The sequence below is a fragment of the Durio zibethinus genome, unplaced genomic scaffold, assembly GCF_047325235.1.
Source record: "Durio zibethinus cultivar Kanyao isolate XHJ-2024 unplaced genomic scaffold, ASM4732523v1 HiC_scaffold_291, whole genome shotgun sequence".
Taxonomy (NCBI): Eukaryota; Viridiplantae; Streptophyta; class Magnoliopsida; order Malvales; family Malvaceae; genus Durio; species Durio zibethinus.
Window position 1 is genome coordinate 35,246 of NW_028322914.1, and position 11,777 is coordinate 47,022.

General features: G+C 35.1%; 1 protein-coding gene across 1 annotated transcript; it reads left to right on the forward strand.

The window, feature by feature from the left end:
* Positions 1-6,920: 6,920 nt before the first annotated feature.
* LOC149508891 (cytochrome b6) lies at positions 6,921-9,083 on the forward strand. Its single transcript, XM_089757796.1, has 2 exons — positions 6,921-7,374; positions 8,199-9,083. The coding sequence occupies exons 1-2, from the start codon at positions 7,369-7,371 to the stop codon at positions 8,838-8,840; spliced, it is 648 nt and encodes a 215-aa protein (XP_089613922.1). The 5' UTR covers positions 6,921-7,368; the 3' UTR covers positions 8,841-9,083.
* The last annotated feature ends 2,694 nt before the right edge of the window (positions 9,084-11,777 follow it).

The window sequence follows — 11,777 nt, forward strand, 5'->3', positions numbered from 1 at the left end:
ACCTTATCAGAATTTTTTTATCATATTAATTTCTACTCTACCTCCCTCGAGTTCATTCTCGAGGGAACCCCATTTCATTTAAAGCATTTCGGTGGATTCCTTCCGATCTCCTTATTTTATAATCTCGTTGGAAATCATATAAAGACAATTCCTATTTGAGATAGCTATTTGTGCAAGTATTTTACGATTAAGAAGCAACTGTTTCTTGTACCGATTTTTTATTAATCTACTATAATTATAGGATACCCCCATTCCTCGAATTCCTGCATTTATTCGAGTGATCCACAAACGACGAAAATATCTTTTTTTCCTATCTCTATCCCGATCAGCCGAAACCAAAGCTCTTACTCTTTGTCTCCGAGCTATATATCCCTCTTTCATTCTGGTCATTGAATAAAAGAAATTTTGATGAATAACTAATTCTTTCTTTCAGTTATTCTTTTCTAGTCTATTAATAACAAAACGGATTCTTCCAATGTATAAAATAAAAATTCCAATGGCTTTTGCTACTATAACCGTCCCGCCCACGATTTTTCCTTTTTTCTAGGCATTTCATTTCGCCTTGAAATAAGAAATTGTATTGATACTAGGTATCAAAAAAAGCATATTAACTAAAATAAAGGAGTAAATAGAAATGGATAAATAAATAGTGGGTTCCATCGTTTCTATGGTTACTTCTTAAACGGTGAGGTCCCCTCTATACACCGGAGCTCATTCCTTCATTTAACATTTAATTGGTAACTTGTACAGTTCACACTCTTCGGCTCTACTCATAAATTTTTCAGTAATAGATCTTTCACAACGAGATCTATCTTATACAGTAACGGTATGTAATTAGGAGGATTAATTGGGTAGCTGACCCTGTTAGTCCGTTCTTTGCAAGAGTCGAAGCATAATCTTTTTGCTTTTTAAATAGGATTTTCCCCGCTTAATGGATAAGCATTTGCTACCAATGGGGAATTTTTAAAAAATTCCAAGATTGGATTTGCGCCAATGGAAACCATAAATTTCATACACAATAGAAGGATATGGTAGATCTATCTTTTTTAGATAGTGAACGGAAGAACCCCATTCTATTCACTGGTACTGATCGTTGATACTGAAAAATTGTTTCCTTTTTCTCAGCCCATGATCTGAACAAGTCGCACATACACCCTAGTACATCTTCCTCGGCGCTGAGGACATCCCCGAAGAGCAGGGGCTTTCGTGACATTTCTAATTGGCTGTCTTGCATTTCTAATAAGTTGTTTAATAGTTGGCATGCTGAATCATATACAATCATATACATAATAGACTGGTTTAGATCGATCCTAACCAGATGATTATGAATTACTTCTTTTTCTCTTTAATAGATTAATAAAATATTAATCTATTAAAGAGAAAAAGAAGGAAAGGAATAAGAGGGATTAAATCAATCTAAATCAAAATTAAATGGTGTTCCATTGTCGTCAAATGGTGGTCTTCCATTGCCATTGTCGTCAAATGGTGGTCTTCCATTGCCATTGTCGTCAAATGGTGGTCTTCCATTGCCATTGTCGTCAAATGGTGGTCTTCCATTGCCATTGTCGTCAAATGGTGGTCTTCCATTGCCATTGTCGTCAAATGGTGGTCTTCCATTGCCATTGTCGTCAAATGGTGGTCTTCCATTGCCATTGTCGTCAAATGGTGGTCTTCCATTGCCATTGTCGTCAAATGGTGGTCTTCCATTGCCATTGTCGTTAACTAGTCTCCATTTTTTATTCACTATAGGTTTGTTATTCACTATAGGTTTGTTATTCACTATAGGTTTGTTATTCACTATAGGTTTTTCATTCACTATAGGTTTTTCATTCACTATAGGTTTTTCATTCACTATAGGTTTTTCATTCACTATAGGTTTGTTATTCACTATAGGTTTTTCATTCACTATAGGTTTTTCATTCACTATAGGTTTTTCATTCACTATAGGTTTTTCATTCACTATAGGTCTCGATTCTGTACGCACTATATGATCCACAATTCCATGATCTTTGGCTTCTTTTGCTGACATAAAATTATCTCTTTCCATGTCTTTGTTTATAACCCATCGGGGCTGGCCCGTTCTTTGTACATAAGCCTCTATGATGTCTTCTTGCATTTTCATTACTTCGTCTGTTTCCATGACCCAGTCTTTGAAGCCATCATCCTTAAGCATACTAATAGGTTGATGGATCATTACCCTGATGATATAACATACTTCTAACTCACATAATGAGGCGAGAAGAATAGCTATAGAATTGAACAACCGTACAGGCATTTTTTGCGCATTGCATACGGCTTTACAATTGCATACGGCTTTACAATGGAATTCTCTTTTTTCTTTCATCGAAAAAAAGAGAAAATATAGAGTCTATTAGACCCAGATTAATAAATAATCCAATTACCATCCTTCTTTTTCTTTTTTTTTCGGAAAAGTTTAAAAATACTATGATGGCTCCGTTGCTTTATATATTTATTTCGTCTGTGATTCAGCAATCCCAAAGTTTCTTTTTTTTTTTGAAAAAAAAAAAAGAAAGAAAAAAAATAGTCTTTTTTTTTTTCGTACTCTTTCATAACATAAATATTGTTAATAGCCTCTGGTAGGAAAAGAAAAAAAGTTTGTGACGCCTGAGATGGGCCCACGATAGCTAAGATCAAATTGGAAATGCCCCTTCTCTCATACTACTCTTTCGATACATAATCTAATATTTTTTTTTGAAAAAAAAAAAAAGAAATAAAAAAAAAATTTCATATCGAATTCAAAGTGCCATGCTATTATTACTTACTAATTCATATTTCATATGGCGAAGGCATAGTCTTCTTTTTTCTTTCCATCAATAATAAAAAAAAAAAACTCATTGGCGCCGAGCGTGAGGGAATGCTCTGCGTTTGGTAATTTCTCCTCCGACCAAGAGAAAAGCTGCGATTGAAGCGGTCAATCCCATGGCTAGTGTATGCACATCTGGTTCCACTGCTTGCATAGTATCAAAAAGAGATAATCCAGATACTATCCCTCCGCCAGGAGAGTTTATAAAAAAAAACAGGTCTCGGCTATTACTCTCTATACTGAGATAGATCATAATACCCGCAAGTTGATTCGAGGTCTGGATATCAAGCTCTTTGCCCAAAAAAAGCAATCTTTCTCGATAAATTCGGTTGATTAGGATAAAATTGTATCCCTTAGTAGCCGTACAGGCACCTTTTGATGCATACGGTTCAACAAAAATTGCGAAAAAAAATCAATGTGTAGATTCCAGCCATCCTTTGTTTTTTCTAGTCGGACCTTTCTAACTTCTAATTTCTAATGAAGGGGCTTTTTCTTACATTTTTTAAATAAAATGAAATTTAAAATTAAATTAAAGAAAGATGAGTTTTGGCCCGTTTTCCTATAATATAGAAAAAATTCGCTAAACTTATTGCACAAACTTTTCATTGATCCATTTTTTTTTCATTGCGATTCAATCCAAATCACGATGTCATTTTCTTGTTCCTGAATGGGGTTCGTCAATTTTTTATTCAATTTTTTTAGGTTTATGCTCTACTCCGAGTAAAGATCTGCCCGATTTTTATTTGCACATATAGGACAAATGACCCAATACCACGTCTTTTTGCTATGATTTCATTTCCTTTTTTTATTTTAATTTAATTCCTTTTTCTTTCATGTTTTTCGCCAAATATTCAACGTATTTCCCATATTATTCGATTGATTAACAGTTTGAAATCGCTCTTATTTATAATTAAAAAAAAAAAGAAAAATTATGATTATGATATAGGTGGTAATCATAAATATATTACCAATTGGGTTTTTTCTAAACGGAGCCTGGATACTTCATTTTATCAGTCCAACCAAGCCAACCATAAATCATTCTAATTGAAAATATTAATCTGGATACACCCCCATGAAATGGATCTCTAATTGCACTTCATTACACTTCCCGCTACAAATTTTTGATAATTCAATCAATCTTTTTGGGGCGAAACAGGGGATATCTCGATCGGGCGAGAGAACGGGGGAATCCCATATGACCCAATATATTTGACAAGTCGCACTATATGTCAACCCAGCTTGCATCGTTATCTCCCGGAACTTGAAAAGGAACTTTTGGAATACCAACAGGCATAAAGTAAAAAGAATGTAAAATTATATTTCGCTTTGATTGTGGAAGCGTAATACGTAATGTAATACGTAATAATGGTCTTATCTTAATAATATGTAATATTATATTTCACTTTGATTGTGGAAGCGTAATACGTAATGTAATACGTAATAATGGTCTTATCTTAATAATATGTAATATTATAATATGTAATATTATATTTCACTTTGATTGTGGAAGCGTAATACGTAATGTAATACGTAATAATGGTCTTATCTTAATAATATGTAATATTATAATATGTAATATTATATTTCACTTTGATTGTGGAAGCGTAATACGTAATGTAATACGTAATAATGGTCTTATCTTAATAATATGTAATAATGGTCTTAATAATATGGGCCTTTATCATATTTTATACATAGATAGACTAAGGCCATAAAATAAAGAAAGGCGGAATGAATGAAAGAGAATTCTTACGAATAGGTCCTTTGAATGATGAACAAATAGGGATGCATTCATTCATAAAAAATAGGATCAACCCCCATTGCGTATTGATACTTATCGAGTATAGAATAGATCTGCTTCTCTTTTTTCTTCTGAGCCGAATTCTTCCCTTATTACTAATGGAATAGAACAAACATTAATCCTTTCTCCGAAAGAATCCACCGAAAAGGGGAGGTATTCCAATGCAATAAAGTTACATAGTGTCTATTTTTCGTTGATTTGATAAAGGGGTATTTCCATGGGTTTGCCTTGGTATCGTGTTCATACTGTCGTATTGAATGATCCCGGTCGCTTGCTTTCTGTTCATATAATGCATACAGCTCTGGTTGCTGGTTGGGCCGGTTCAATGGCTCTATATGAATTAGCTGTTTTTGATCCCTCCGATCCCGTTCTTGATCCAATGTGGAGACAAGGTATGTTCGTTATACCCTTCATGACTCGTTTAGGAATAACCAATTCATGGGGCGGTTGGAGTATTACGGGGCGGACTATAACAAATCCGGGTATTTGGAGTTACGAAGGTGTGGCCGGAGCACATATTGTGTTTTCTGGCTTGTGCTTCTTGGCAGCTATCTGGCATTGGGTATATTGGGATCTAGAAATTTTTTGTGATGAGCGCACAGGAAAACCCTCTTTGGATTTGCCCAAGATTTTTGGAATTCATTTATTTCTCTCAGGAGTGGCTTGCTTTGGCTTTGGCGCATTTCATGTAACAGGATTGTATGGTCCTGGAATATGGGTGTCCGACCCTTATGGACTAACCGGAAAGGTACAACCTGTAAATCCAGCGTGGGGCGTGGAAGGTTTTGATCCTTTTGTTCCGGGAGGAATAGCCTCTCATCATATTGCAGCAGGGACATTGGGCATATTAGCGGGCTTATTCCATCTTAGTGTCCGTCCGCCCCAACGTTTATACAAAGGATTACGTATGGGAAATATTGAAACCGTCCTTTCCAGTAGTATAGCTGCTGTCTTTTTTGCAGCTTTTGTTGTTACTGGAACTATGTGGTATGGTTCAGCAACTACCCCCATCGAATTATTTGGTCCTACTCGTTATCAATGGGATCAAGGATACTTCCAGCAAGAAATATATCGAAGGGTTAGTGCTGGGTTAGCCGAAAATCAAAGTTTATCAGAAGCTTGGTCTAAAATTCCTGAAAAATTAGCTTTTTATGATTACATTGGCAATAATCCGGCAAAAGGAGGATTATTCAGAGCGGGTTCAATGGACAACGGGGATGGAATAGCCGTTGGGTGGTTAGGACACCCTATCTTTAGAGATAAAGAAGGGCGTGAACTTTTTGTACGTCGTATGCCTACTTTTTTTGAAACATTTCCGGTTGTTTTGGTAGACGGAGACGGAATTGTTAGAGCGGATGTTCCTTTTAGAAGGGCAGAATCGAAGTATAGTGTCGAACAAGTAGGTGTAACTGTTGAGTTCTATGGTGGCGAACTCAATGGAGTGAGTTATAGTGATCCTGCTACTGTGAAAAAATATGCTAGACGTGCTCAATTGGGTGAAATTTTTGAATTAGATCGTGCTACTTTGAAATCCGATGGTGTTTTTCGTAGCAGTCCAAGGGGTTGGTTTACTTTTGGGCATGCTTCGTTTGCTTTGCTTTTCTTCTTCTTCGGACACATTTGGCATGGTGCTAGAACCCTGTTCAGAGATGTTTTTGCCGGTATTGATCCAGATTTGGATGCTCAAGTGGAATTTGGAGCATTCCAAAAACTTGGAGATCCAACTACAAGAAGACAAGTAGTCTGATGCAAGATTGCTTTGTTATTTTTCGCTTCTATTTTCTGTTTGTGATTTGACATAGGCTGCTGTAAAAATCTTGATTAAAATCGCTGCCTTTTCTTTGATTCTTGTTCTTTCGTTATTTTATTCGGGAGATGATTCTAAATAAATAGGTACGGAAGCTATAATTGTAAACCACGATCGAATTTATGGAAGCATTGGTTTATACATTCCTCTTAGTATCTACTCTAGGGATAATTTTTTTCGCTATCTTTTTTCGAGAACCGCCTAAAGTTCCAACTAAAAAAATGAAATGATTTTTCATTATCTCAATTGAAGTAATGAGCCTCCCAATATTATATTGGGAGGCTCATTACTTCAATTAGTCCCCGTGTTCCTCGAATGGATCCCTTAATTGTTGAGAGGGTTGCCCAAAGGCAGTATATAAGGCGTACCCAGTAAAACTTACAAGTAAACCAGATATAGAGATGGCGACTAAAGTTGCTGTTTCCATTATTATATAATTATATAAATAATATATATAAATATAAATATAAATAATATAAATATAAATATAATTTCAAGATCACAATGGATCTATGATAAGATCGTTTATTTACAGCGGAATGATATACAAAGTCAACAGATCTCACTGAATACAAAATAAGATTTATGGCTACACAAACCGTTGAGGGTAGTTCTAGATCTGGTCCAAGACGAACTGTTGTAGGGGATTTTTTGAAACCATTGAATTCGGAATATGGTAAAGTAGCTCCTGGATGGGGAACGACTCCTTTGATGGGTGTCGCAATGGCTTTATTTTCGATATTCTTATCTATTATTTTGGAGATTTATAATTCTTCCGTTTTACTGGATGGAATTTCGCTGAATTAGATTCACAAGAACCACGAAGCCTCGCTTTTCAATACAAAAAGTGAAACTTTTAGTTCTCGGATTTTTTTTAGCCCATTCTATTTTGGTAGTTCGACCGCGAAATTTTTTTTGTTTCTGTATTTCCGGAATATGAGTGTGTGACTTGTTATAATTGATCCTATTGATAGTACAGAAAATGGGTCTGTCCTCTTGATCGAGATAGTTTTATCCCGTCGGATAGCCATTCTAGTATCTGGAGCACGGAATATATGAAATGGATCACGAAGTATTCGAACTATGATTCATACTTAATATTCAAACCTCGCGGCCGGACTCAAAAAAAAAAAAAATTTTCAAAGAAAGAGGTTTTTTATTTATAAATCGAGAAATTTTTTCTTCTTTCAAACTCTCATTTAGTTTATGCTTATTTTGATCAAAGGACAAACCTTTCTTTTCTTTGTATTTTTATTTATTATATCTATTCTATTCATTGAATAAGTGATGATCCAATAATTCTTACTCAAAGAATCTTTGGACTTAGTTTGAAGGTTTTATTGAATCATCGCGGTTCTGGTATGAATCTGAAGTTTCAATTGATTCATAGGGTCTTAACAAGAGAATTCCTATTAAAAATAAAGAAAACAAGAATAAAGCCACATTCCATATAAATAACAAATCAAAGCAAAGAAAAAGAAAAGAAATAAGTAGGTAAATAGAAGATTCAAGAGGCCTGATCAACATAAAGACGAATGCGCCGACTTGATTTTTTGGCATTATAATTACAACTACAAAAAAGAGCTTTCGGATTTTTACTCTTTTGTGTCTTCAGATAAAATTGAATGAAAAGATTAAGAAGTTTCAAACTTTCTATTCCATATCCGTTTCAGCTATTATTTGGGTGTTTTTGTTTGAGCTGTACGAGATGAAATTCTCATATACGGTTCTCAGGGGGGGAGTCCTCTTGGTTTACCTATCTCAATAAAGTCTATGATTGGTTCGAAGAACGCCTCGAGATTCAGGCGATTGCAGATGATATAACTAGTAAATATGTTCCTCCTCATGTTAACATATTTTATTGTCTAGGAGGAATTACGCTTACTTGTTTTTTGGTACAAGTAGCTACAGGATTTGCTATGACTTTTTACTATCGTCCAACCGTTACTGAGGCTTTTACTTCTGTTCAATACATAATGACTGAAGCTAACTTTGGTTGGTTAATCCGATCAGTTCATCGATGGTCGGCAAGTATGATGGTCTTAATGATGATCCTGCACGTATTTCGTGTCTATCTCACTGGTGGTTTTAAAAAACCTCGCGAATTGACTTGGGTTACAGGCGTGGTTCTGGCTGTGTTGACTGCATCTTTTGGTGTAACAGGTTATTCCTTACCTTGGGACCAAATTGGTTATTGGGCAGTCAAAATCGTAACAGGCGTTCCGGAAGCTATTCCGGTAATAGGATCGCCTTTGGTAGAGTTATTGCGTGGAAGTGCTAGTGTGGGACAATCCACTTTGACCCGTTTTTATAGTTTACACACTTTTGTATTACCCCTTCTTACTGCTGTATTTATGTTAATGCATTTCCTAATGATACGTAAGCAAGGCATTTCTGGTCCTTTATAGAGAATATAGACCATAGCTATATTGTAACCAATCATTTATCTTATTACTTGCCAATCATTTATCTTATTACTTGGGGGAGGAACAATAGTATTTCATTGCTACAAATATGGATTGTTGAAAAAAAAAAAAAAATAAGACATGTATTTGGATATTTCCTTTCAACTCCACAATATTCTATTATTTATTTGATATGACATGAATAGTTGAAGGGAATTCCCCGAAGAGAAAATGGATTATGGGAGTGTGTGACTTGAACTATTGATTGGGCCATGCAGAAATATGCCTTTATCTGCTACATTGGAATTCACAACCAAATGTGTCTTTGTTCCAACCACCGTGTAAGCCCCATACAAAGGATAGGCTGGTTCGCTTGAAGAGAATCTTTTCTATGATCAGACCTGACGATGTCGTGTATGAACAGGGCTCCGTAAGATCCAGTAGAATAAGTGATTTGGCATAATGCAAATTAGATTTTATTTATTTATTTTTATTTTTTTTTTACTTTCTTATCTTAATAGTATGAAAATACATTCATTTCTTCTGCATCGACCCGATTTATTATTATTATACTATCGGAGTGAAACAAGGGATCTAAAGAAGAGCAAAGGCTAGACTATATTAGTAACAAGTAAATCCTTTGTATGTAAAAAATCTCGATATATTTTTGGGATAAAGGTGAATCGCAAGGCCTAAGACGACCCAGAAAGCACTTGATCACGATCAACTTTGTACGCCTACTTGGGTATTGAGCATTTACCTGTAAAAATGGCATTCCTTGGAATGTATAGTTGCAACTTCGTAAAATGGAATCAGGTAACTTTTTTCTTACATATGAAATCATTCATATATGTGTGGATAACATATAGATTCATTTTATATGTATCCGTTTGTATCCATTTGATTCGATTGATTTTTGCTTGAGCCGGATGATGAAAAATTATCATGTCCGGTTCCTTCGGGGGATGGATCTAGAAAAATTCACCTATCCTAATAACAAAAAAACCTGACTTGAACGATCCTGTATTAAGAGCTAAATTAGCTAAAGGTATGGGTCATAATTATTATGGGGAACCCGCATGGCCCAATGATCTTTTATATATTTTTCCAGTAGTAATTCTCGGTACTATTGCTTGTAACGTAGGCTTAGCGGTTCTAGAACCTTCAATGATTGGTGAACCCGCGGATCCATTTGCAACTCCTTTGGAAATATTACCTGAATGGTATTTCTTTCCTGTATTTCAAATACTTCGTACAGTACCTAACAAGTTATTGGGTGTTCTTTTAATGGTTTCAGTACCTGCGGGATTATTAACAGTACCTTTTTTGGAAAATGTTAATAAATTCCAAAATCCATTTCGTCGTCCAGTAGCGACAACCGTTTTTTTGATTGGTACTGCGGTGGCCCTTTGGTTGGGTATTGGAGCAACATTACCGATTGATAAATCCCTAACTTTAGGTCTTTTTTAAATTGAATCAATTTTAAAATAAAATATCATGATGTGCGTATCTAGGGAGTAGTCACTTCAAAGTCAAAGTGAATTCTCCCTAGATACATTTATTCAATTCTGGTCCCAATATATGGATTGTGCTGAAGGTTCAAAATCCATTTTCGTTTTTTTTTTTTTTTTCTAATTTTCTAAAGTAAAAAAAAAAAAAATGAAATAAATCCTAAATCCAATGGATTTAAAATTTTGGTAAATCAATTTCGCAATGCTTTTCTACTTCTTTTCTAGAATGCCCAATATTTGTTTTACATCTTCTATGCGAAAGTGTTCAATTTTCATAAGGTCTTCTTGACTGTTATTCAAAAGGTCCAATAATGTATGTATATTGGACTTTTTGAGACAATTATAGATCCTGGGAGGCAATTCTGATTGGTCAATAAAAATATATTTCAATGCTATTTCTTTTTTCTTTTTTCTTAGTTTAGCTAATCTATCATGAAAAGGAAAAAAAGGTAAAGTAACGTTGTGTTGATTGTTTTCTAAATGTAAGTTTTCTTCTTCCGCATCTAGAAAGGGAATAAATAAATCAATCAAATTCCGAGAGGCTTCATGAAGTGCTTCTTTAGGAGTTAAACTTCCATTTGTCCATATTTCTAGAAAAAGTATCTCCTGTTTTTCATTATCATTCCCATAACAATGAATACTATGATTCGCATTTCGAACAGGCATGAATACAGCATCTATAGGATAACTTCCGTCGTGAAAGTTCTTTGGCGTTTTTATACCGTATCCTCTATTTCTCTCGATTTGTAATCCAATACACAAATCAATTGGTTCGGTTAGGCTAGCTATATGCTGTGTATTATCAACGATTTCCACAGAAGGCGGTAAGATGATGTCTTGAGCAGTTACATATCCGGGACCCTTGGCACAAATAAAGGCGTTACGAGTTCCATACAAATTACTTCTCAATACAATTGCTTTTAAATTCATTAAAATTTCATGTACTGATTCTTGAATACCTACTATGGTAGAATATTCGTGTGGTATTTTCTCAGATTTTGCACGTGTAATACATGTTCCTTCTATTTCTCCAAGCAAAGCTCTTCGCATCGCAATGCCTATTGTGTCGGCTTGGCCTTTCATAAGTGGAGACAGAATAAAGCGTCCATAATAAAGACGCTTACTATCTGTTCTTGATTCAACACACTTCCACTGCAGTGTCCGAGTAGAGACTTTTACTTTCTCTCGAACCATAGTAATATTATTTTATTTGATCAGATCATTGAATCATTTATTTCTCTTGAAATCTCTTTAGTGTTTATTTCTACACACGTTTTTTTTTAGGAGGTCTACAGCCATTATGTGGCATAGGGGTTACATCCCGTACGAAACTTAATAGTATACCACTTCTACGAATAGCTCGTAATGCTCCATCTCTTCCGAGACCAGGACCTTTTATCAGAACTTCCACTCGTCGCATACCTTGGTC